Below are 27,571 nucleotides of genomic sequence, written 5' to 3'. Positions count from 1 at the left end.
GAAGGGTGTCTTCTGCCTCAGATCTGTGATGTCAACCATCAAATACAGAAGTTAAGGAAGTATAGAGTTCATAATCCTTTCATCAGGAAGGAGAGTTGCCACACACTGAAGCAAGATTATGCCCAAGAGACTGATACGGCACTCATACAACTGACTAGCTATTGAGGGCAGACTGCCTTTTGTGCCCTACTCCTCTCAGTTACCACCACCCCATGGCATCAGCTTGTACTTTAATTACTAGCCCTGTTCTATACACTGTAAGACTGTCAGTGTTTACAGACAGTGTTATACATAGACTTTTCAGAGTAAGGAAGTGAAGATTTCATGCAAGCAGTTTTCATGCAGGTAAAGGGAGCAACAGAACTTCAGAGACACCAACAGGAAATATGGACACTTTGAAGAGGACTGCATCTCAAGGTCATGAGATTCATTCTTGGAGTCTCATTTATACAGCTTTGGGGTTTTTCTGCATCCAAATAATCACGTCAATGTCAAAAAGGGGGAGTTAAGAGAGAGTACAAGTGATAGCTCTCTGAATATACACTAACATATTAGCCTATTCCTCCTCTTGCAAGCTCATTTTCATTACACTGGAAGTCAAGCCCAAAGGAAGCCACCAAGACCTCTGAAAATTACATCCACATCTGCACTTTATTTCTGTCAAAGCAGAATAAACTGGAGCGTAGCCATTTGCAGAAAGAACGCTCAGGAAACCTGAATTTGTCATTTCACTTCTCATTTTCATTCTTTCCTCCCCCCCTCCCAATAGTGGGTCAACAGTACAATTTAAATGTAAGTGCTGTAATAACTGCTGAAAGCCTAAAATTAAAAACAAAAATTAGACCCTGTTTTAAAAAAAGATTAAAAATGCTTTGCACCTGCTCCAGCATTCATGTGTTATGAAATTGTGTAGAGATACTCTATATGCAAATATTGAGGTTAAATGACAGGTGCAATTACTGCAGCAGAAGAAATTGCAATTAAAATATAAATAAGCTACTACATTCAGAACAATCACATTTCAAAAGAGTTCTCCTTGATTAGATATTGCTTTTGTTTTGTTGACACTTGCTAAGAAGATACTATCAGGTATTCAAGGGTCTCCTATTAAGTCACATCTTAAGGGGTTTTTAAAAAGCTCATTCCTATATATTTCATTAGAAGGAAAGTTATAGAGTGAAACAGCAGGGAGACAGTAATAAATCCTAGCCCCTTATGTAGCTTAGTAAGTCACAGTGCAGAAGGTAGCTAAGTAAGTGCAAAACTTTTGCATTCACAGCTTTGCAAGGGAGAGCAGCTGAATCAGGTGGCCATGTTCTTTCAGAATCAAGAGCAGCGTGAAAACATACTGTCTGCTTTCTGAAACTGAGCATGTGTTCAGGAATACTCCAACCTCCTTACAGCCTTTCCAAACTCTTTTGACAGCCTCCTATGAGGCAGACAAGAATGTGTTCCACAAAGCATCCAAAACCTTAAGGACTGTCCACACTTAACCTTAGCAACTGAGGACACTGATGCAGCAAAGCATTTCAGCAGATGTTTGATGTCTCATAGCGCTATTGCAAGTGAAACTACTCGTGTTCAACTTTTCAGTGAAAGATTATGATATAGCTTTGAGTCAACTGCATGTAACAGGGCTTTCCCCTTCCCTTCTTTAAGGGGGAAAGGGTTAGAGCTCGGAGCACAGATGACAGAACCAGCCGAAACAGCGATGCAGCCCTTTGAATGTGAAAGGAGCCACATTACAGAACTCAAGAGTTCACTCAGATCAAAGGAGATTGTTACATGTTTGCATGTCTAGAGCCAATTTTCAACTCTACTCAAGATCATGGTAAGATTCCACTAATAAGTCAGTCCATGTTTCCTGTCTTTCTCTCTCATATTCCATCCACAGTCAGGATGATGGAATGGCAAAGCTATTAGCTATTCGATACAGTCCCCATAGTTAATTTAAGCAGCAGCTTGTGTTTTGCAGAGGTTGATTACTTAGCAGACAAGTACCTCTGCTTCCCAAGGAAAGCTGCTACAACTCAACACCAAGAAATTTTATTTCTCAGTTTTTCCCCCCGTTACATCTTCAGCCTTAAAGGTCAACCTTTTTTTTAGCCTATGTTGCTCAGGTTTTACAATAAGATTTCAGGGTGTTTTGCTTTTTTTTTTTGGTGGGGGGGTGGGGAGAGGAGGGTGCAGAAAGAAAGAAGAGTGTTTTGGGGTTTTAAAGTTCATTAGGATACACTATTTCATTTTTGCCAGCTGCTGAAATATGTTTAAGTGCTTTAGGTCAGAACCTAGAATACGCTCCAGCAGTTAGCCTACAAATATTACAGAATTGTTAGCTCACAAATTCCAAGGTTTTTGCCAGTACATACACAGATTTACAATAACAAGGAAGGGAGGTCCCCGTTATGGGTCATGCTTTTTTTCCCAAGGCAGATTTCTTTAAGAAGTGGAAAAGCACCATTACATGCAAGTACAGGTGAGAAAGTACTTTAACAGTTTGACAACAAGTATTTTAAGTCCACTAGCAAAACAAACTCGGTTTGCATATAAGCTTACCTTGTTGTGCGATTGCAGCAGAAGCAAGTGACTCTGCAGTCCACTTAGGACAGAAGCTGGAGAGCATTTTATTTTTAACTAGGGGCATTTAGTTTTTAATTTAATTGCTGACACAGTAAGGGCTAGGTAGCAAATTTGTATTAAACTAAAATTATATCTTGAGTCTTTTCCTCCGAGTTCTCTTTCCCCTTTCATTGAATAGTCATCTTTACATGACATTTGTTTATAAGTAGTAGTTTGTGAGAACTTGTACATAACCAGGAATTATCCAAATTTTTCTGGCACTACTACATTTAAATATTCTTTCTCCTAGCATTTTTATTCCTTCCAACATCTTTGTCATTGGAAAGAAAAAAAAAAAAGCTCTTTTTGTCAAGGCAAAGTGATTTGGCTACATTACGCAATATTTCAAGAGTGCTTTTGTTAGCATCGTGTGTATGGCCTAGTTGCAATTAAGAAATATGTTTTTACTTTTAACCTTAAGATAGATATCAAGGGAAGGGTGGCAGGGGGGAAACAACAATGAAGGGGTCAGGTGAGGACAGCTTCACAGAAGTGACTGCAAGATTCACTTGTGTAGTCCACAGTAAAAGGATATGAGAAAATGAAAGCGGGCAATGAAAGTCAGTCACCCATCCTATACTCTGTTTCTTAGATTGCAATAAGAATTCTAGTGATCATAAGTGATGCACTGTTTGCCAGCAGTTGAGTAGCTCAGTTTGGGAAATGGTGTTTTGTTGAAGTGACCAAATTAGCCTACACCATGAATTAGTATTTTTAACAGTACTGCTCATTTTATGGGGAAAGATGACAACAGCTGGTACATGTAAATAGAAGTCCTGACGTTTTCATTAGGACAGGAGCACCAAACATGAGTGTACATAATAACACAGACCAGTATCACCATCTCCAGTGCCAAGTATCTCCATGACCTTTAAGACTGTCCACTGAACTTCTGATGGATGGGCATATATTCAGATCCACTGCCTTTTGAGAATGGGAGTAAAGGGTGGCTGAGATCTAGTGACAGACTAGAAGGCTAAAAGTCAAAAGGCAGTCTTGTGGACAAATCCTCACACATAACACTCCTCACAAAGCACCTCTTTCCTCCTTACCTAGCCAGGAACAGCAGCAACCTAGACAAGGTAGGAAGTTACCTCTAGGGGTGTTCTTTCTGGTCCTTAAGTAAGAACTGATCCATTATAATCCCTCATCTTCCCTAATGCATAATCTTCAGCTCTTCAAGAACTGTTTCTTGAGGTTCCACATGCTCTATATGCACCGAAACTGGAGTTCAAGTTTCTCAATTTTCTGTTAACATTTGTCTAGCTGATCTAGTCAAGGACGAGTGACTAAGATTCTAGGCTGTTTTGCTAGTTAGTAGCAAGAGACAGGACAGTCCCTCCAGTAGCACAATTTGATCCCATCTCTCTCCCCTTTAATTATACAGGGGAGGAGGGGAGAGGAGGAGAAGATCTCACAGCAAAGTGCTTGGGAATCAGCTATTCAAGACTTTGTAAAGCACTGCCTGGTGCATGTCTTCCGTAACATTCAGCTAAACAGACTCTGGCCAACCCAAAACCCTACAGTAGTTGAATAGGAGGAAAGACTGCCCAGATTTGAAAACTTTACCCATGAAAGAAAGGTTAAAAGCCTTCATACACATCAAACACAGTAAGGAGGAGCACAGGATGGAGGAGGCAAAAAGAGGGAAGGGGGGTGGGGGGAAGAGAAAGAAAAAAAGAAGGCAAGACTCAGATCTTTGAACGCCTAAGCAAGACTGAAGGAAAGAAGCGCCATTAAGGTTTTTGGCTAGTAGTACTAAGAACAAGGCAACATACGTTTGTAGAAAATGAGGCTAAACTAGTGAAAAAAATTACACAGGGCAATGCTAATATCACAAGAAAGTTCCCAACTTTCTGAATCTGTAGGTTCAAGCCAGCTGTAGCACATTTTCCTTTGAAGACCTACAGACAATTCACACTAACATCAGTAGCTTTCAGGGAACTCTTGTTTAATCACATAAGGCTGGACAACATGGCATGATGCAAAAGCCCATACAGAAGGTAGAAAGGGAAGTATACAGTTGGAGAGCTAGGGAGGAAGTTACTGTCAAGACTATTGTCCACTCACAGAAAAGGAATGCCTAGAGATCAAGGCCCCAGACAAGGCAGAAGGTATAAAGTCTTCTTTTAGCAAAAAAGTCTGTTTCATAACAAAAAAAATAGAAAATCAACTTTTTAACTATGAATTATTTAAACAGATGAAAACCACAGAAAAGTAATTTAAGTTCCACAATTTATCCTACAAACAGAAGTACTGTAAAAAGGTCACATAATTTGGTATACAGCATATGTATGAGTGGACTGTTATCCTGATTTGTGGCGTTTGTCACACTTATAACTTTAGAGTTAATCACTTAAGTATAGGGGGCTTTGATTCTGATACTCTAGTGTCCATTTTGCTAACAAGCCACACGGAATTTTTTTTTTTTTAAATCTAAAGAGAAAAAAAAAATCCTAGTTTTATAGCTGAATTAGTCTGTTACAGCTGGCAGAGTGGCCACAATATTTAAGAGCAGCAGAGATAGTTGTTCAACAAGAGACAGCTTTAGGGGCTGAAAAAATATATTTCTGTTCTACTTATAATTCAGGAATTTTCCTAATGAAGTCTATATACACAATTTTAGAGAGGTCTTCCATTTTAAGATCACTTGTTAGCTTTTACAGGTGAAAGATTCTTGAAGTTCCTAACCATTTCAATTATACAATACTATCTAGTTTAGAATCAAGTGTGGTGCTCACAGAAGTCTAGAAGTTTGTGGCTATATTTTCAAGAGCAACTCAAGACAACATTGACTGCCCTGCTCTTCTCCCGCCCTTCGTTAAACATTCCTATTTCTTGATACTTATCTGCCCAAAATAAATGGGGGGTGGGGGGGGAGGGCCCAGTTAAGAATGGGTTTTTGGATCTCACTTATCTGGGTGAGTGCCTGACTACTAACGCTAGTCTAAGGAGACAACAGTAACTTTTAACCAAGGGTGTGGAGACAGGATAGGCTGTCCATGTCTCCAACCAGCTTAAGTTTCTGTCTACTACTTTAAAGGATGTTTACAAAAACATAAAACAGTGCATTACTTAGAACTACTTAATTAACCCAATGGCCTCCTCAGACCTTTGGAAACTGCTGAATAATTGTTTTGGGGTCTGTATCATTTAAAAAATAAAGATACCCTCTTCTGAATTGTTGATTCAAATTCTCCAAGATACACAAGACTCTCACCTAGCCTCTAGTCAGGGATAAGTTCTCCTTCAAACTAATGGTATGTCACATCTAGAAACTTGGAGAAGGTTAGTTGGCTTTAAGAGAGACTGTACAGCAAGTGAAATTGATTAGCTCTATGGCTTGATTATTAACCACAGGTTTGTTTATTCCTCTCCCCCCAACTCCCCTTTTCATGCTACACTGAATTCACAAGTAAGAACTAGGTAAGAGAAAAATCTACAAGACTAACATCAGACTGAGAAAAATCTTTATATTTATCCTGAAAAAGAAGGATCACTGCTTTCTGCACATGATGTGCAGACACAGGAAGTCAACTCGTAAATAAACAGCTTTTGTAAAGAAATTCAATCAAGTTAGTGGGGAGTCAAACAGGAGTGGTCACTTCTATTAGAGAAGCACAACCTCCAAAAACAGATCAGTTAGTCAGCTAAGTGCTGTTCATTGGTTTTCATAGCTTACCTTCTTATTTAGAGATGACGCTGCGAAATAACACCACATCCAGATAAATACTGTCATTCTGAGCTGAACCTTTACAGCCAGTAATTACTACTGAATGTAAGAGAGAATCGAGATTTTTCCCACTCACACATGTATTTTTACTTTTATTTTTGGCTAGGACAACCATGTTTGCTTTTCTACTCATTTTGGAATGTACAATCTGGGGTAAGAAGGTATGCAGAAAGATTCAAAGAAATAGAGTCAGGTCAATCTCATGCTGCTGGAGAGAATCTGGGAGTATTTGTCAAGAAAGAGAGAGACTATATTTTGTGGAAAAGTAGAGGTGCCAAAACATTTCTTCCATGAGCAGTCAAGAGCCAAAGAGAAATAGTGATAGAATCGACACCTCTTAGGCAGGAGGTTCTAGGAATAAAGAAAACCGTTGAGAAAGAGGAAGAGGAGATAAAAAAATGAGGAAATGTTCAGACTTTCAACACCTAGAGGTGGGGGACAGACAAGAGATAAAGATCAATAGACCATTTATTTGCAGTAGCTGAAATGAGTGAGTAGTCTAGAGTTCACTTCCCAACAGCTGCCCATGAACCTTTCCAGCAGACTTTATCTTACTTTTTTACCCTCAGGAACATAAAATATTTCTAACACCAGCACAACGATTGCTCTGATAATGCCAGAAGCTGTGCTAAGCTGCAGTAAACAGGAGATACATATTTCAAAGACTGAACTACATTCTAATCTCTGCTACTCTTCTAAGATTCAAAACTATACAGTACCTGCATATTTATTTGTTTTCTTGTCTAGCAGTTAGTTGGCTTGCAGAGCAGGCACACAGATTGGCAACCTGGGCCAGCTGATGGCAGTTTCAGTAGATGACTGAACACCCTTACTACACCCCAGGCTTTTGGCTAAGCAAAGGCAAGGCTAGTGAATGCAGGAAATGCAGCAAACCTTCCTCTAAGTTGGAGCAGCCTTAATAGAGGAGAGCCCAGTTCCCAGCCCAGTCACTTACTAATGGGAAGCCAATTCCTATTCTAGTTCCCCTGCATTCAGCAGTTTAGTACCATGCAGAAAGGCTAGTTATAATAGGGTAGTAGTGAAGATAACTGGACAAGACATGCCACTTGCCTGAGTATTTTTAAGCAAGTGTATTCCCCCTCACATCCACATTTCAATTTCTAACAAGACGGTACAATCAACTTAGAAATTTGACTTTGGAAGCACAGAGAACCTACTGGAATCTGAAAGACATGTAGTTGTCTCTCCTGTGAGCATTTAAGGATGCACACAAGCACAAAATAAACAAATTGCTAGGCTGTATTAGGCTGTCTTGTCTCTGCCTGCTCCAGTACTTGCACAGAGAAATATGTATGGCTCAGTGAGTTAGACGCAAGTTGAAGATGAGGGTCCATTCCTACTCACCATTTGTTTACGTTAATGGCGGGTGGGTGGGAAGGAGAGCAAGATAATATGACAACCAGCTGGAATTTGTTAGCACTTCACCCAGTGGGACAGAGGCCAATTGCTCTTATTACTGACAGGCCTCACAAAAAGATTAAAGACCCTCAGACTAATCAACAAGAAAATAAAAGACTTGGGAGTGGGGGGGAAGAAGGGCAAAAGAGGGAAAGGTCAATAACTTTGCTTTGCAATCCTTGTGACATGAGGTAGGGAAGAATCTAACGGGCTGCAGCTAAAGCAAGGGAAAGAGGCAACTACCACTGTAAGCCTTTCTATTTAGGAGAAATTAAATATTTATCACCGCCTGTAGTATGGTGCACTGTGCTCAATGTAATGTGCACTGTTAAAGGCTTTGACTGGATTATGCAGAAAATTAAAGAGCCCACAAATGCAAAGCTACATACACACACCCTAGGATCAAGATCTTCTACAAACATTCTACCTAGAGCACTACACTTATGAAGAGGGAAAACAATACAGCAAAAGAAACTAAACTGTCAAGTTCAGCTGTTGGCAAGATGGGGAAGGAATTTTTCCCCTGCAGTTAAATGCCATTTAGAATTGGTGTCCAGAACAGTTACAGTCTTTCCATTTTAATCTTTGTTCTGCAGCAGTGAGCAGGGAGGAGACTTTCAGAGTATTTCCACATATAGTTAGACACCTTGACCTGAAATTACACTCAGGCTCTATACAAATGCTAGGCTATTAGTTGTTAAGAGTGTTAGCGAACTTTTTCAGTGAGACTTATAAGCATAATGTTTTATTTAAACAACAGTCTTTAAGAGAAGCAAGTCTTAAAATGGCAGTGCTGCAGAGGGACTAAGTGTCCATAAGATTGTACACCTTATCATACTTGAGGCCATTTTACACTGTATACAATAATGCTGTGTTTAAGGGGAGTACTTTTAGCTGTTGGAGCTATGTTTTTTTCCCATAGTAAGCTAAAGCTTGTAGTGCATAGTGGCAACCTAAGAACATAAGCTCTGTACTTAAGCTAGGTCTATACAGAGCTAAAAGGGAAATAAAATATAAGGTCTTACATTTTAGAGCAATTACAGTAATTCTTTTGTATTGATTCAGAAGATGACCTCTAGGAAGCTTATTTAATCAGACCTACTTTAAAAATATTTATTTGTACAACACTATTCTTTACACTTGAGTATACTGAATAGTGCCACAATTTACAGTCTTCCTATACTTGTAGAATAGGGCAGATGTAGTTTTCCAGTTCTAGTGGAAGTCATCAGCACTTGCTTTGTGATCTTAGTTTCTTGGTATTAATGATCAGAGCATTCAGTTTTCAACACTGATGACTGGAATCTTAAGATTAATGGAAGATTAACGATAGCAGACCCAGTTTGCAAGCAGAAGCAGTGATCTGACTTCCATTCCCCAAGAAACTCTATTAACATCAGAGCCAGCCACCACGCAGTATTTCACAGTAATTGTACTAATACTGCAGCGTGAACTCATTTAACGAAACAATGGAAGACAATGACTTCACTGACTCATGGAAAAGCTACAGAATTCTCTCAAGAAACAACAAAAAACTACACAGCAAAGTGTTTTCTCAGCAAATTGAAGGTAGGGGGGAGGGCACTAGAACCTAGGCTAAGTCTGGCAGAGTTCATCATCTCACCTGCAGCATCATATAAATATAACTGTATTGGTACCGCTCCTGAGTAAATAACCAAGGATAGAGAAGTGAATCATTCCAAAACAGGATGCCCTGACTTGACCCACTTGCTTCCTCCCTCTTTTTTTTTTTTTTTTTTTTTTAAAATGCACAAGCTTTTTTTTCCCCCCTGTTGTCAGATTTTGAGGTACCACATGAACAAAGGAAGACAAAATAGTGTTAAGGTACAGTACAAAAGTATTAAGTACAGTACCTTAATTCATTTCTTGAGTCAAACTGCTTCTTGGTTACAGCTTTTTAAGGGTGAACCAGCAAAATCTTTAATGCAGAGAGACCAACCTATCTATTGTTGCTTCTCATCCTGGTCATCCCAATTCAGCTTCATGTGTTAACAGAAAGAATGTTCGAAAAGTACATCAGACAGCTTCACTATTATTTCTTTGTGTCATATTCTGCCAAAGCAACGTATTAGGAGCTATTTTCGGTATCAATATAAGCAAGGAGTCTTGATTTTTACAAGACTAGACCCAACTATGCTGGAAGGCTTCATGAATCTGGCAAAAGTAGTTTATAAGACACAATGAAAGATGATCAAGACTGTTTTTTGATCTCACAAGCCTGAGTCTCTCAACCTGGAAAGGAAAACTCCTTGCAGAAACTATGTCAAATCATTAGCAGTTGACAGTTAAATGAGAGTACGTAAGTAGAAGATCCTTAACCTAAATTGCAGTTTTCTTCCAGCTTTTAAGTTGCAGAACTCACCAGTCTGGCTGAGAAACTACTTGTGTACCTACTCACACGTGGGAACCGAGATGTCTATTGCTACAGCCAAACTGATTATTTCCTAATACCATGGAAACTATATTGTTCTAACAAAGCTATCTAAGGAAGTTTATCATAAGGGAATTTTGCTTCTTCAGGATAGCTTTAAATGGATTTATTTTTTGGTCATATAATTGACTTTAAGGCCCCTCTTCCCTTCCAAAAAAGGAGGCTGTAGATACCTTGCACACAAGGACATCTCACAGCAGTATGTACACTTTTAATTCCTTAATAATGTAAGCCTGTATTAATAGGCTTACAATTTGATGCTAGAGTTATGTTGATTCAAGTCACTAGTATTAGATAACATCGTCTGAATTTCTAGTGTTTGTGCATTTTTCAGTTGTCTTGAGTCAAGCGTTTTACTTGATTAGACTCCAAGAAGGAGGAGCTTTATTTGGGGGGGGGGGGGGGGGGGAATAAAGAATAGGGGGAAAAAAGAGAAGAGCCAAAACAAAAAACAAAAGAAACAAGAACAGATTTGGCAATAATTAAGCTTATACCAATGAATCTCTAATCTACAGATTTCTAGAGTCACGCTTCTACAGGTAGTAGTATATTCTGCCAATAAGCTTCTAAGTAAATCTGTTCAGCACTTTTTAAAAATCAGCCAAGAGAAGTTTGCTTTGCTGTTTTAATTCTCCAGGACTATTTCTAGTGAGAGCCTATCAGCTATATGAAATAAACCCAAGTCACTTGGAAGGCTGAGAAGTTTAGCGAGTCTTTCATCACCAGGTACCTACCAGATTTAACCTCATCTCTCATGCTGCCCCTTATGGGGTTCCAAACACATTCACGGATAGCAGACTGTCTACAGCTTTATCCTCTTTAGCATCTGGTCAGTGCAACAGTGCTCCTAGGTAACACTGAACAGTAACAGAAAGCCAGTTAACTCTTCCCTTCTTTAGGTCGGGGCTATGATTTCCAGGTTCAAAATAAAGATACTTTAAGTCAGCATGGAGTTTAAGCCATCCATCTTTAAAAAAACAGGTCAGTGCACTGAATTAGCTCAGGATAGGAACAAAAAAGCAGCAGAGCAGACACAAGAATGAGGCAGGCTCTCTTAAGCTCTGAGAGGTGAGCCATTATATCATTCAGCTGTAGTATAACACTTCTCACTTTCTACAGAAAGATGTCAGAAACCCCTTCCCTCCTTAAATAAAGGACACCATCTTCTACATAAGCACTCCACAAGAACCCCTCTCGGGGTTTTTTTTGGTTTTTTTTTTTTCGGGGGGGAAGTCAAGTATTTGATAAGGAACTGCTTTCCTGACAAGCATCTTCCTCTGTTATGCCAAGAACAAAGAGCACAGGGCTGAGTTCGTGATTTGGTTCATGGAAGTCACTGAAAAGTTAATTAGCATGCACATATATATCTGTAACAGGCAAGTGTAAAGAGTTTTTTTGGCAAATGGGGTTGCCCAGAGTACAAAATACTTTACAGTAATGCCTGGCAAAGCAAGAACCTGACTGCTAGCTTTGGATAGTGTCCGTTAGCTACTGAAGTTCTAAACTAAAGCTTTTTTTGTAGGTTTCCTAGCAAGTTGAAAGATACTCCACCCAGAGACTCCCTCCATAGGGGGAAGTGACTGTTGCCAAGATCCCTATCAAGGGAACAACTTCACAAAGTATTCAGTTCCATGCATTTGAGAAAACAGTGTGAGAGGGAAGACTTTTATTGTTTTAGGTAACAGTATTTCCAGTGACTCCAGAATAGATTTAATGAGGATCATCTTGTGGTACCTAGCAGACAGTGTCATTTGAAGACAAGCTACTCTTACTTGAACCTGTTGCAGCTTAACTGCTAACGCATGCACTAGCAAAAATATCAGCGTCCGCATGATATGGAAAAGAAGAGTTACACATATCTGAGTCACAAGTAACATGGGAGGAGGTCACTGAACTAGGACTATTAGGAAGTGCACATAAAAGCAGGCCTTACTATGATACTAAGGCTAATACCTTAACTGTCATGAGGACTGCTACCTTCAGTGACAGTGAGAGTCAACATTCCTAAAAAGGAAGAAAAGCATCCAAGACAAAAACATCATACAGGGTGTACAAAGCAATCCAGCCTTCTCACTTTCCCAAATCACATATTACAAGAGATACAAGTAAACTCACCTGTTTTTACACACTTTTGTTAACTGTTTAGGATATTTGCTCTGTTGCAAAAACTGACCTTTCTGAAGTTAACTGATTAAGTGTTTAATATTTCTGAGTTTAGATCACATATTCTTTTTTGGAAGACTAGAATTTATCTTTCCTTCCTCAGGAGTGGTTTCACAAGGAATCTGAATTCATTTAAGACTGCCACAATCCCAACTCCCATACTAGCAGCAGCCTATCAGTCCCTTTCCTTTTTTTGCACTGGTGGCACTTGCAGTCCAGGGAGCTAAAACACCCAAGCAGCAGATGGTTCCACCACAACAGAATGGTTGGTGGTAGGTAAGTTTTGAGTTGGCTTCTTGAGCCAGTACAGAGTAGGTACATGGGAGAAAAGGAAGAAAAAAATCCCTGCACACAGCTTCATCTCACAGTAGTTTTAAACTGAACCACATAATCCATTAGTATTTTCAACATATTGAAGAGTTGATTGAAACAGTGAAAAGCTAAACTATTTTGAAGCAAAAACACTAATTCTTCTAGCCTTAGGTTATACACATTCTTGCACTAGACCAGCAACCACTTTAATATTATTGAATGCTCCTTAGTTACTTACAATAGCTACACAATCACTGACAAGTTAAGGAAGAGAATAAAGAAACAAACTTCTGTTGTGTTGTATCCCCACACTCAAGTTAAAGATGAATTCAACAAGCACAGGCCAGATTTTTGAGCTGGTGGATGAGAGTCTTGGAGTCCAGCTTCATAGAGAGTATTTGTCATTGCTCTAGTCGCCCCAGCAGAACTTACTTTAGAAAAAAAGTTATATTTTCCAAGATTAATCTTATTTGATCTTAATTAAAAGTTTGGGGTAAGTGAAAACTGTACTTAAGAGTTCTTTCACTCATTACAGGCTAAATGACCATGGGTTTTCCGATGTTAAGAATAAAACTGTTTACTTGCCTTACTGAGGAATCAATGTGATTCTTAGTCAAGCAACAGATCTGTAGGTATGGCAGAGTAAGTATAGTTTTTAAGTGAAGACACCAGTCAAAGCTAATCAGTTAAGTTATGATTATTCCACTTTGTCATGCAAAAACTAACTGCTTATTCTAATAAGAATTCACGGCTTAGTATCAAGAGTATAAAACAGTTTCACTGTTGCATAAGTGGGATAACAGTCCTAGATCTCTGTGTGGTGCCTATGTAAAGTATCTTTCCATTAGAAGACTAAGGAGGGACAGGCAACAATTTAAGTATAGAGGAGAAAAACCCTGCAGCCAGTTCATTCATCCTTTCTACAGGGGGGAAAGAAACTGACCAAAGACTCCAGAGCCCATATAGACTAACAGAGCTTTTGCCTGCAATACTGCAGATTTGCATGAAGATAATCAGTACACACACTTATTTATCCCCCAGCACTGCAGATGAGCACAAACTCACAAAATACAGATACAACCTGCTACTTGTGAGGTCAAATACCACAGAAATCTGCAGCCTGTATCTTTCAGGTTATAGAACATGAAATTAATTTTGTACTGAACACTAATATCAGTTTAGTAGGAAAGAATCACAGAACGGTTGAGGTTGAAAGGGACCTCCAGAGATCATCTAGTCTAACCCCCCTGTTCAAGTAGGGTTGCCTAGAGCATATTAGCCAAGATTGTGTCCAGACAGCTTCTAGATATCTCCAGGGAGGGAGACTCCATAACCTCTCTAGGCAACCTGTTCCAGTGCTCAGTCACCCTCACAGGAAAGAAGTTCTTCCTCATGTTCAGATGGAACTTCCTGTGTCTCAGTTTGCGCCTGTTGCCTCTCGTCCTATTGCTGGGCACCACAAAGAATTATCATTAGACAAAATCCTCACCTGCAAGTCCCTTCATCTGGGCAGTTGCCTAGGTCACTTAAACAGATACCAAAGTTGAGGTGAGAGGAGCAGGGGAAAATGAGAATTAGAAGAAAACGCCACAATCAACTTCAAAAATAAAAATCCCCTTTAGGTATAAGCTTAAGCCTTACGTTCTTCTAAAGGCCTGGCTCAATCACATGAAAGTTAAGGAAAAGACAACAGAGAGATTTTGATTTTACATGTAGAGTCTAGCCCATTCCTACATTTATCTATTTTGGCTCAGGTATGGTTTTACTGAAACCTGTAACTCAGTGTGGTTAAAGATGAAGGTATCGGACGCTTCACTTTAGGCACTGTCTGCATCTTCCCCTACCAGCAGTAGGGAGTAAGCAAGCCAAGTGAGAAAAGGCTAGCAACTCTCCAGTACATAAGGATCAGGTCGTTTGTTGTACAAAATGAGACCATTCCTATTCCACTACAGAGCAGGGCCAAGAGTACACCTTCCCAGATAATAGCATGAGGCAGGAACAGAGAGCAGAAGGAAGTTTCACGTTCTTTTAGCTGGGTAACCCTCAAGTCATATGCCTGTCTTGATTTTAAACACTGACAAAGCAAGAAAAACAAAGTATATTACTTATAACAGGCAGATACCCTTCTAATAGACCAAAATTTAAGTACAGGCATAGTGCAGAGTCTGTTGATTGATAATAAGTATTTTATAGTAGTTTTCACAACAGACATAACTGCTTTACAGGCCATGAGAATAGCATACAATTTCAAGCCTTGTTACAGCATAGCTTAATAACACTTCAGAACTGAAGAAAAATTGCTACTACTGGACTACACGCATTCACTACCATTCTCTAAAAGCTGTATCCTGTCAATCATTTATTCAAATCAGTACATCATTCACCATGGTATTTGTTCTTGAATGCCATTTAGCTGCAGGTAGGTTACATTGCAACTGGAAGTATCCAAAACCTACCACCAGTCTTGGCAAGATAAAAAAGTGCTGCTCATGTGTTCATACCAAGGCTAAAGACCTCAGCAACCAAGGTGGGACTTTGAAGTAGATCTGTTTGATTGATCAATAATGAATCTAAACATTTCCTTACCATGTTTATCAGGTAGTAAAATTATACTCATTGGTTTAAAAAGCAAGCATCTAAAAAACAAGATCATGTAACACTTCCTAAGATTCAACAGAAAGTACAACTTCAGATGCCTTCCCTGCTCTTCACACACAGAGGTCCAGACTAGTCACAGTACTTTACAGGGAGCAAAGCTTGCCCTGCTCTGATCAATAACCAATGACATTACTCCTTACACTGTGTTATTATATAAAATTGAAATCAAATTGACAGATCACACTATTATATGCTATTCTTAGAGACAGATATTGAAATAGAACACCTTCATAATGGCTCTTATCTGGACTGGTACAAGGTGAGCATTGAGTGCTGTGTCAGTGTGTTGTGGTTGTTATGGTTCAAAGTACGACAGTCACTGCACTGAACTCTCTCACTTCTAGCTCTACACATGTACCCCTCACTGCTACATATAAAAACATGAGGACACAAACAGCTGTGCTAGCAAATATCACATTTTTCTTCAAATCTCAAGCTAGAACAATAGGATCAGGGAGACCACAGATCATTCTAAATTCAGTTTAACTCATTTGAATCCTCTTTACTTCATAATACTTATTGCATCTCTTGTTATGACAATAGGATGAAACATGTTTTCTATGATCGCTGGTATCCCTATCACTTCTTTTGGCAGAGCTTTCTGAACCACTAAAATTAACAAATCTCAACACTACTAACACCTGCTTTCCCAATACAGACTTGCCAGAAACAGTCTATTAGCTCACATAACAGAAGCTTAGAGAAAGAAGTCAAAGAGAGAAAAGAAAGATTTTTTTTAGATTTCAACAGACAAGCAGCAGCAGATTTGGATCACAGTACCTTCCCCCCAACAAGACTCCTCTCTTCGGAGTTACAGCCATGTTAAAATCATGAATAATATTTAAGACTCTGCTCAGCAATCTAGCAATATTCAGGAGCCTACAGGGGAAGAAAAGAAAAATCCATCTGCTTTCTATTTAAAGCCGACCCTGCCTGATGACAAGAGCCTCTAAACGCTTCACCATCTGTTGCTAACGCACAGAGGTGGGACCACGCTCACGGCGGGTAATATCAAGCCGTGAAGTGCGTCAGCCCGGTGCCCTGAGGGCCGGGGGGCAGTCAGTGACCAGATCCCTCCAGGTGAGGAGCAGGACACCACGGCGTGGCTGTCCCTCCTGGGTGGCAGTGAAGTGAAAAGGAAGAAGGGAGGGGGTGAAGCGATTATAGGCAGCAGTGAAACGCACACACACGCACACACAGAGAAGGGGCAGGCTGGAAGGAAACCTGCTCCGCGGTGGTATCTGGTGCATCCTCCCCCGCGGCAGGAGGGAGGAGAGGGAAGAGAAGCATGCGATTACGCGGCACCGGGCAGGGAGGGAGAGCCGCGGGCGGATCGCTCGCCCTCCGCCCCTGCGCGGCGACGCCCGGGGCTCCCCTCAACCCCGCGGCCGGCGGGGGCGCAGCGCCGAGGGGCGCGGGCAGGCGCCCGCCGAGCCCGCCCCCGCCCGCCGACCTACCCAGCACCACGCAGAGCACATCCAGCGCCACGAACGGAAGCCTCGTCTTGTCAAACATGCTGGCGGCGCCGTGCGCCCGGCTCCTCCTCGCGCGGGTGACAGGCTCGGCCCGAGGGGCGGGAGCGCAGGGGGCGGCAGAGCAAGGCGGGGAGGGCAGGGGAGGGGAGGGGCGCGGCCGCACCCAGCCGCGCCGCGGCGCTCCGAGACGATAGCGCCCGCCCCCCCGCAGCCAGCGATCCCAGCGCCTCCGCACTGCGCTACTGCCACCACTGCGGCGCCCACCCTGGCCTTTAAAGGAGGCGGGGAGGGAGGGAGGGAGGGAGGGAGGGGAGGGCTGGCGGCGGCGGCGGCGGCGGCTCCGCCCAGCTTCTACCCGCCGCCGCCGCGGCGCGGCCCCGCCGCGACGCCCCAGCCGGCGGCCGCAGTCCAACGGCCGGCCGGAGCCGCCCAATCGCGCCGCGGCCCGCCCCGCCCCGCCCCGCCCCGCCGTGCGCCGCCCCCCGCCTCCGCGGGGCTGCGCGAGCCGCGCCCGAGGCGGCCCCCGCAAGGGGGAGGGGCGGCGGGCGCGTGCGCAGGGCGCCGCCGCCCAGGCGGGCCTGCGGCGGGATGCCGGCCCCCAGCGGCTGCAACGGCTGCAACGGCTGCAACGCTCTCCCTTCCTCCCCCGCTCCGTCCCTCGTCCCGGGCGGCGGCGGCCGGGCTCTGCTTGACGGAGGCCTGCGGGGGCCGCCCCTCGTGCCCCCGCGGGACAGCCCCGGGGCCGCGGGTCCCTCCGGGCCCCCGTGGCCGCAGGGCTCCCGCAGACCGGGGCGCCGCCTGAGGCACCGCCTCCTGCCTCGGTGTTGGCTGGCCTCTCTGCCGCTGGCCTTGCGTTAGGAGGTTGATTTATGAGGCCCATTAAAAGAGGGTTAAGGGAGCAGCGCCAGGCATGAAGACGCTTTGAAAATGTAGAAGGGCGCCGGTGCTGGCTCTTCCACCTGCCTTTCTAGCTAGGTTTTTGCCGAGGAAATGGGCTGTGCTAGGGATGCGTTGTGTGCCCTGCTCCCGGCAAAGCTTTCAGGTGGGGTGGCCAGTTGGGTGCAAGGGGAGCCGGGAGGGTGTACTGAGATCTGCAGGTTTCGCATAGCAGAAGAAAGAGACTGAAATTGCTGTCCCCTTGGCGAAAAACCTTCAATAGCACCCACACCTTGCCAGATGCCAGCAAATCCAATCACAGCAGCACCCCAGCAGCATGGAAGAGGCTTGGAAAATTGCAAAAGAACAGAGAAACTGATTTTCAGCCCAGCCGCCCCCCCCCCCCCCCCCAGGTTTTTCCCTGTTAAAAGCTTTTACTTGGAAAGAAAATACTGATGAACAATGTTCTCTGAATAACCTATAACTAACCTATAACTATTTTTTTTTTGTCACCAGCGTTATTAGTGCTGTCGGGCACAAACCTATCACTCATGTCACTGAGCACATTTGTGTTAAGAAATTGCAGATGGGATGACTGGCACTTAACATGCTCAGAACATCAGGCATAAACTTTTCTGCAATTTCTTATGTATTCCACCCTTTAATTCTGTAAATAGGTTCACTTTGTGTTACATCCTAAAGGCTGAGTAACAGGTTTGGCAGATCAACAAGGGAAACAACCTCTTGAGACTGAAACACGTCAATAAATATGCCCTATCTTCAGTTTCTTAGGATTCAAACATACTATCTAAAAAGTGATATAAAGCAGTTCCATATAGACTATCTATATATATAAAAGTTTTATTTAGTAGCCTATAAAGGAATTCCTGATTTCACTTCAACACCTAAGAAGTAGCCCAGCTACAAATCAAAGCGTGCTCTACAGATTAAGACTAACCTCGATTTATGTAGGTGTAGTGTAATTTACAAAACTCATACTTGTATGCAAGTATTCTGAGATGGTCTCAAGGAGGCAGAAACTCCAGTGTTGTCTTAAAATACAGAAAGCAGTGGAATAAATTGTAGCATAACCTGGTAACGCCAAAAAAAGGACTTATCTTTGTGAGAACTGTTTCTGAAATCTACTGTGCCGCTCACAAAGTAGGGCATTGTTGACAAGATCTGATTATTGCAAGGTGATTAGAAAAAATAGAAGACAAATAGTGCAAAAATTCCATGCACAAGTGCTGTAATTGCTTTCTTCATCCCAAAAGCATCATGATAATCTTGTTCAGGCTAACCATCAAATAGCTCTCCTGATCCACGCCCCTACTCAGTCAATTACCGAAGAGATTGCAATGTCTAATTTAAATGGAAGACTTCCCAGAAGAATGAAAGTGAGATAGTGATGACACTTAAAAATACCTGGAAATTTGACTTCAGCAGAACAGTATTTACAAACAACAGAAATTCATCACGTTTTATTGTCTTGCAATTTCTACATCTCTTTTTCATCCTTGAGACATAGCTTGCCTAAGGGAAGAAACATCTCTGCAACCTTCTGACAGAGCTCAGGAAAGAAATCAGTCATACAGTTCCCCTCCAAACTGTCCATTGCACAAGGGATATGTTCCTCACTGTTGCAACCTTATTCCCACCACTAGGCATGCTATGCCTGGGAAACCCCCCTCAGAGCACAAATGGGAGCAGGTTAGCTCTGCAATATTCTAGGCATTCAGAAGTTATTTCTGGGCCTTCGTGTACGGACAAGTATGACTATGCAAGCACAGCAATGCAAGCACACACAGACTGAATTACTACTCCGATTAGCAAAAGCCTATATTACCCCAGTGTTGTCCTAGTACAGGCACTGCATCTTCAGCTATGCTATTGATTTTTTTCTCACAGAAAGGCATAAAACTTAAAAACCGGAAACATGCTTTTGTACATTTACTAAAAAATAAAATATCTGTGGCAGCAACAATGCCCAGGGTAGCAGAAATGGCAAACTGGCAGTGCTTGATCAGACTAGTCATCTGCAGAAGTAAATTTCAGAGGGAATGGAGATTACTTGACTATAAACATCAATTAAAACAGAAATGGAAATCTTGTTCAGTGCAAGTTGAAGATTTTTTTTAATATGCAGCATAAATATCAGAGCTTCTGAATTTCATTTTTTTTCCTAGTACTATAAGAATTATGTAGAATCTTCTGACTCACTGGCACTAGCAGGATTGATGGTAAATAAATGTCCATTTGCTGGGGAAAAAAAAAAAAAAGAGACATTTTTCCTGTCCAGGCTCTGCTTCATACCTGTTCCTCCCAGCAAGTCACTTAGATGTCCACCATTCTTAACCACCTTCATGACCCACTGCTGTCAAGTCAGATCAACTCATATATATGCTTAGCAAGGTCTTTGCTAAAGAACATTTTTGAGCTGGGACCTGAGTGAAATGAAGGCAATAGATGAGGCTCCTAAGTGATATGTTATCCTTTAATTAAATGTAGATTTTTAATAGTTTAATATTACTCTCTAGAATTTAGACACCCCCAAATATCTTAACCTCTCACCTCTTCTTGTTTTGGTATGGTTATTTAGTTTTCTTTCTTTTTCCCATTTATCTTTTTTTTATTATTATTGAGAGCAGTGAGCAACAGAGAACATGAAGACCAAGTTAAAGCCCTGATCATTTGGGTTTTTTTCTCGTTTTTTTTGCAGAAATTATGATTTTCCAGTGTTTTACCTATCTTCCTTCATAGTTTTGTGTATACTATGACTGAACGCCCAGGAAGGTTATCCTGCAGCCTGTAGTGGTACTTGAATGCTAATTAATTACTACTGGCCAAACAGGACTCAATTCACATTCTGCAAATAACTGCAATTAACATTCATATAGATCAGTGACTTCAGTACATGATGGGATTTTCCTAGGCTTATTTCTCTGTAGCTTGATCTGGGGTCAGTGTCAATAGGTCTAAATGAGCTGTTATCACTCAGCAAAGAGACTGCAGTGTCATCACTGATAGTTCTTGGAAGCCACACCTCAGTGCTCAATGGAGAGATCACGGTGCCACACAGAATGCTGGCAAGCATTAGGAAAGAATTTGAGAGCAATCCATAAAATATCAGTAAGACACATTCCTGGATACTGGTAATCCTACATCAAAATGGATACAGAAGTAGAGAAAGTGCAAAGGAAGGCGAAAAGGATTATTAGCGTTTCTGTGCATTAGCTTCAATACAACAGAAAAGTAAATAGGATTCTTCAACATGGAAAAGAAATGATAAGAGAGGAAAAGGCTTTATAAAATACGGATCTATAAAATCATGAAATGTGTGGAGAAGAAATATAAAACACAGGTTCACTATTTCTTATCAGGTAAGAACTGAGGAGAACCGAAATTAGGCATCAGACAGCAGCTCTCCTTTTTTCCATGAGAATATTGTGGAATTCATTACCTCAGGTTGCTGTCGGGCACAAAATTATAAAGGAGGCAAAAAGGGATTAGCTAGGTTAATAGAGGACAGGTCCACTGTTAAACATGGTGGGCTGTTTCTTGAACTGTGCCCCTAAACATCTGCTGCAAGTCACTGATGCAGGATATTAGGCTGAATGGACTTGATCTGAATCAGAACACCAGTCTTAGTATGGTCAAAGCTAGTCAACAGTCATAGTGTTACATGGCAAAATACACTACTAGTATTTAGTGGAAATGAATTAGCTGAGACTTGTTTATAAAGTTCAGCCAGACTCCTATTCTGACACTTTGTGTCGTTAATTAGAACTTACCTGCAAAACCCCACACATGCAGTAAGACCTACAGAAGAGGACCAAGAAAGAAAGTCTGCAAAGATGGCACTCCTGAATTTCCGTTGTATCATTTGTCAGGGGCATAGGATTTGCCCCTCATGAAATGATGCATGGTCCTACCGGTAGTTTTGGACCTGGTCCTCTGAGGTTAGTTGTCATGCTTTTCACAAAATGTTTTAGAAAGCAGAATTTAGATTCTTCCAAAGTATCTTAACCTCACATCTCTTCTTTCGTTTGGCCTGTTTATTTAGTTTTTTTCTTTTTTTTTTGCTCATATGTCTCATGTTTGTTTTTTTATCACGGAGCAGTGAGCAATAAAGAACACTTTATATATATATATATATATATATGTGTGTGTGTGTGTGTGTGTGTGTGTGTGTGTTTGTGTATATATATATAGAACATATATATATGTTCAATAAAGAACATTTATATTTCTATTGAAAAAAGCAAGAAGAGTTTCCTGTATTCTCTCCCTTCTTTCTTTTCCCTTTAAATACAGATGATAATAGTTTTGGTACTTGACCCCTAAATATCTGATGAACTGCGTTCTCTGTTCACCAAAGGGCTCCTGCTCTCAGGCCAGTGACTTGACATTGTCACCACTGATCCTCAGCTCCTTCATTCCTGAAGGAGTAGACCTGATTGTTTTCCTGACCCAATTCCTGAGCTCCTGATAGGCAGGTAAACTTCCCGACTGCTTTCCCTTCAGTTCTACATGCCCTGCTTGCTTAGGATAAAAAGTCTCCAGAAGAGCAACAGTCTCTTACTATGTACGTTACCTAACACAATGAACTGGGCCTCCAGGCATTACTGCAATACTCATCAGTCATATTGATCCAAAACTACACTCCAAAGCTAAGACAAAGTACAGCCAGAATGCCTATGGAAATATTTCTGTAGGGGGCCTTTTGCAACGTTTTTAGTAATGGTATTATACCGTTAGAGTTGTCAATGCTGCTTTTGTTTGAGCTCCACAAATTCACGGTATTTTTTTACAGTGCCATAGAACCAAAGTAATTTATTCACTAGCTCGTAACATTTTGATGTTGTTTTCCGAAGACAGTATAAATATATTGGATAAAATTCACCCTTGGACACATCTCCTTGCACCAATATAATGCAGTTACAATAGTCTCGCACAGAAATAGTTGTGACTACAAAAATAAATTACAAGGGGGCTTTGAAAGTGAAATAACAATAGGAAAGATGTCACCAAAAACCTCAAGCTGGCAGAATTAAGTAAGGCAAAAAGAAACCCACCTCAGTATGGATTGTACAGCGCATTTTTTTCTTGCATCTGAGAATTATTCTTCACAGAGCATAATCAGAATCAGTTCCTATTAAAGCAAAATTGAGGGTGGAGGAGAATAAATCAGTAGATAACTGCAAAATTCATTATTTAGTGTTCCTCTTCAAAGAACGGTGTGAGAATTTGGGTCTTAATACAATCATTATCTAATGAAAGCTTTTGCCTTTCCATCTTCCGTAAAATAGTACTTAACTCCTTGAAATAGTCATCAGAGTTCAGCAAAAAAATCCACAGCTGCAGCTGTTCCAACAGGCAGAGTTCAGTTACTGAAATCACTTCCTCTTAAGGTTTGTGCCTTACACGCAGAGCAGGAAACGTGGGATTTCACTTTGCTGTCTTGTCCCCTTACATGAATTCATCCTTGTGCCAACAGCAGATTCAGTGCCTTAAGGTACAAGTCAATGGCTCCTGTAATCTATTGCCAGAGCACAGAATGTCCAGATTATAATTAAGCCCTGACCGCTTGGTATTTACTTCTATTGCACTAATACCGAGAGGCCCCGGAAAAATTGGTGCCAATCGTGCTATGTGCTGTACACATTCACAGCCATTGCCTCAAAGACCTCACAGAGCAGGGTGAAAGAAAGAAAATATTATTTTCCACAGCAGCAAAAAGCGTTTTAATTTTGCTGCTCTTCTCCTTGAGGCATTAAATCCCGAGAGAGATGAAGAATAAACCTGTCCCATATGAGTCATCTATGCAGATGAAAGCAGAAGAATATCCACTTATCTCTTGTTTTATCTTTCCCTTCAACATTGCTGCTTCTTTCCCAACTAGAATAACAACAAAGAAAATAAGAGTGAGATCAGCACTGGGCAGGGATGTTGTAGTGTCTGGAGCACCAGAAGCCGTGGAAGCAGGCAGGAGTGTCTCTTGATGTGCTCTGGCTCCGGCAAGCACTTGGCAAGGAAGAGGAAAAGGATTATGTCTGTCAGAATAATTTTTATGGGACCCAACTCTTCCAGGGATTGTTTCAAATCCACATAATGCTCTTGAGTGTTAATGCTTGCACGGGGACATTTGCATTAGCAGATAAATGTGCAAGAACACGTTTCCAGACATCTGCCTAGTGACTGCGCATCTGAGGAGTGTGCAGAAATTTGGTCCAAGGTCCACGAGGTCCTTGGGCTCCTGAAATGACTTCCAAGGTTTGTAATAAATTGTGCTGCTGAAGCGTACTACAGTTAAGCAATTCTCACATGATAGAAACAATGTGTGGTGCACTGCACTAAAACCGCTCTATGTTATTTTAACTTTTCAGCCTTTGAAAGTATCCAGAAGGGAACAGAAGCATACTGGGGGAAAAGAAATTCATATGTATAGATGTTGTGAAAAAGGGAAAGAAGAAAACATAGGAGGAAGCCCCCAGATTATGACCCTCCCAATTCAAGACTAGTGGTTAACATTGTAATACTAATCTTTGCTGTACTTTTTATTAGCCAGAAATGAGGAGGGTGAATGTAGTTGTGAAGGTATTAATATAAGATTTACTCTCCCACAGATTTCTAGGGAGTCTGAGTTGAATTGCTTAGGTCTCTCTGGCTAGGTCTAGACTTTTTTGGCCCTGTAGGCACGAGTCTTGAACATGCAATGCCAGAGGGCTGAGACACTGGTGTCTGGGAGGGAGGGGTTCATTTTCAAGCACAAAGGCACTGCACTGTTCTTGAGCTTCTCTTCCTGGTGCACATACTGGCTTGTCTCAGTGTGCGTCAACAAACAGGTGGTGCGGAGTTTCAAGTAGTTTGGGGTTGAATGGAAATGCAAGCCACAAGCTAAGATACGTTGCGTGCCTCTGTTCCCTTCTGTCAGGTGGGAAGACAGCAGTGCTATACTGCAGGGGGATGTTATGAAGATAAATGTCACAGAAATGGCATGGCCATTGTCCTGGGTATAGATTCATGGCAAAGATTTAGTTTGTTCCATTCTCTAATGCAATACATTCATAAATAATAATATGTTATAGGGCTTAGGAGTTTTGGTTCAGCCATACCTAGGATAAACACAATTGCTAGATTTCAGATGAAAAACCCAAATTACTTACCTCTAAGTTACCACTGCATCAACATCAGCAATAAACAGCTGAGATGATTCCTCCTACAAACAGGTTCTTAAAAAACATAAATGATGCAGACCCATGCTAGTATAATATACCAGCCAGTGTCATAGCTGCCTTGTGCTGTATTGGTTTTCTGAAAACAAGTATGAAAGCACAGCAGCCTAATCACAGAATTGTTGCACAAATCAGTAGGGCAAAATCTAGTTCACTGTGTATGTACTTCGTATGACTAAAGCAATTCAAAGGCATAAAAAGGCCATAAAGTTGTTAAAAATAGGTAACCAGGGAGTATCCCATCCCAGACTCAGCAGTTGGCAGCAGGTATGTGCTGCAGTCATTTGTTATGAACTTGATCTTTGTTTTGCTTAAGAACACAAGTTATGGGATAAATTAACATATTGGCAGAGGTACCCAGCTGTCTGCAATCTTAAAAAAGGCTGATAACAGTCTATCAGTATAAATAACAAAAAAATGTTGACTGGCCAGTTTCACCGCTGTGTTACTCTACTTCTAGAATGGTGTAGCTCAAAGGAAAGTTATGAGCAGAAGCGGGATGGGATATGGCGTAGGCAGATAAATGCAGGTCCATATAACATGTCAGACCCTGTTAAAAAGTGATCTGTGCACAATGCAGTGCAACTATAATATTGCGTCTGCTAGGGATGTCCATGGTATGGCTTGATTGTTTTCAAACAAGCCCTTTGTACCATTCTTTTATTAGAACAAACAAACAAACACACAAACAAAAACTAACTTTCTAATAATAATAATATCTCTTTAAAAACTTAGAGACCATCTCTATATAGTAAAGAACCCCATTGGCTTTATCACGTTTAAGGACAACTGAGAGAAGTGGTTCTATAAGGCTGGTGATTAGGAAACGCTTCCGAGAGATTGTAGTTGTTGCTGTAAATCTGTTCCACATCTGTTATGGAAAAGAAGGGGGAATTCAGCTTCCCAAATCTCCCATCTCCCAGCTGAGTGTTTTTATTACCGGACGTGGGCAGGACGTAACCCATCTGCTTCCTGGCTGTGTTTTAAGGGAGGGTTAGGCATGCTCTGGCTATTCCTACTAGAACAGGATCAACAGGTGACAAAGACTGCAGAACTCCTGTGTTTGCATCTCCCTTGTTCTCACCTGTGAGGTAGGCTCTGAGCACCCTTGTGACTCCAGGGGTGACTGCAGGGTTAGGTCACAGCTGATCACAGAGATATTATCAATATGCCTAAAGTGCCACTATCTATGTGCCAATATCTAAAAAGCCTGTTAGGCACCTAGGACTTCCTTTTGAATCTGACTCATGATGGATGCCACGACAGCGCTCTAACTCTTTATCCCTGATTCCTCCTAACTGCATTTCCATAATTCTACTCATCTTTGCTAAGACTTGCTTGCTCAGATGCTCAATCTGACACATGTAATTGTTCGCAAGACGGGAAGCTTCTCACTCTTGTAGCCTGCTTCTGGCAGAACCATGTTGTTCATTATTCTTGCACTTTGATCTTTTGGAACGTACCTATATTTGAATGTCTCATAAAAAATATAGATGTGGGTGTCTGTGTGCGTGTGTGCGCACACACATATGTATTCATCTAATTAAATACAACTATTTTCATTTTAAGTCAATTCAGCACTAGATTTTAATGTGAGCAGTAAAAAAAAAAAAAAAAAAGCCAACGGGTTCTAGTCAAATCATGACGTGTTAGAGGGCGGGCTCTTCTGCCATCAGTGCAGTTCAAAGTTGTATATGGATTCTAAGCCTGCGAAGATGGAGGTACAGCTCCGGAAACAGTGAAAGAACTGTCAGTGGGAGCAGAGGAGAAAGGAAGCAAAGGAAATGCAGAGGCATCCCCTGGCATGCTTAGTAAATGAAGAGCACATATGTGGTTTTATCAGTGTTTTAAGTGTTCGGCTCTTGTAAGAAACATTTTGAAACACAACAGTGAAGGAATACTGTATATGTGGTGGTAGAGAAGGAGAAATGGAGGAGCGTCATCTGAAAGCATCAGAGAAGCCAATGAGTGCAACAACTGAAGTGAAAGGCTCAGTGGATTGCTCTAAAAAAGACTAGTATCAATTACAACAGCGTTTTAAATAACATTTCACAATGGAAGAAAACTGTGGACTGCATGTTTTTTTTTTTTTTTTGAAAACAGGAGGAAAGATGACACATATGGATTAAAATATTCCAACACGAAGATCCTAGATAAACTAACTTGGCATCAGTGCTTCAGGCTTTCTCAAAGGACATGACAGGGTATCTAGAACAAAAACATACTGAAAAAGGCCACGGATTCCAGAAACACAGTGACTCATGCATTTCCAAAATAGTGTTATAGCAAGTTACTGTCCAAATTTCCTGCTGTGTTATATATAATGCACATTCTTTGGTGCTGCTGGCACACTTCCCTCTGAGTCAGTATTGAACCAGCGCCCCAATTCAGAGTTAGGTGACCACTGTGCTGCTGGAGCTTCTGTAGTTACAAACAGATGCAAAACAAACGTCCAAATTCCTTGCAGTCAACAGTATCCCCTTACAAACGGCATAGCCTAACTCATGTCTGACCTGATGATCACATTTAAAGGTGTAGAATTACCTTTTGCGTTTCTGTACCCAGTTCCAGTTGACTATGATGATAATTTTCGCTTGGATTAAAGTCACATTTAGCATTGCTGTGGGAA

The 27,571-nt window shown here is 41.4% G+C and overlaps 1 protein-coding gene across 3 annotated transcripts in view; it reads right to left on the bottom strand.

Moving 5' to 3' along the window:
• The window catches only part of LOC104146853 (phospholipid phosphatase 1), a 72,612-nt gene extending 55,540 nt beyond the window's left edge, over positions 1-17,072 (bottom strand). Inside the window, exon 1 of one of the 3 annotated variants that reach the window (XM_068928662.1) lies at positions 16,814-17,072. In XM_068928662.1, the coding sequence (XP_068784763.1) occupies positions 16,814-16,871 (58 nt within the window). In that variant the 5' untranslated portion in view covers positions 16,872-17,072. Of the gene's footprint in view, positions 1-2,556; positions 2,660-16,813 lie in introns of those variants that run through there. The other 2 variants (XM_068928663.1, XM_009679094.2) reach the window with 2 other exon arrangements.
• Positions 17,073-27,571: the final 10,499 nt, after the last annotated feature.

Source organism: Struthio camelus, chromosome Z (assembly GCF_040807025.1).
Source record: "Struthio camelus isolate bStrCam1 chromosome Z, bStrCam1.hap1, whole genome shotgun sequence".
NCBI classification, from domain to species: Eukaryota; Metazoa; Chordata; class Aves; order Struthioniformes; family Struthionidae; genus Struthio; species Struthio camelus.
This window is presented reverse-complemented; position numbering and strand designations above follow the sequence as displayed.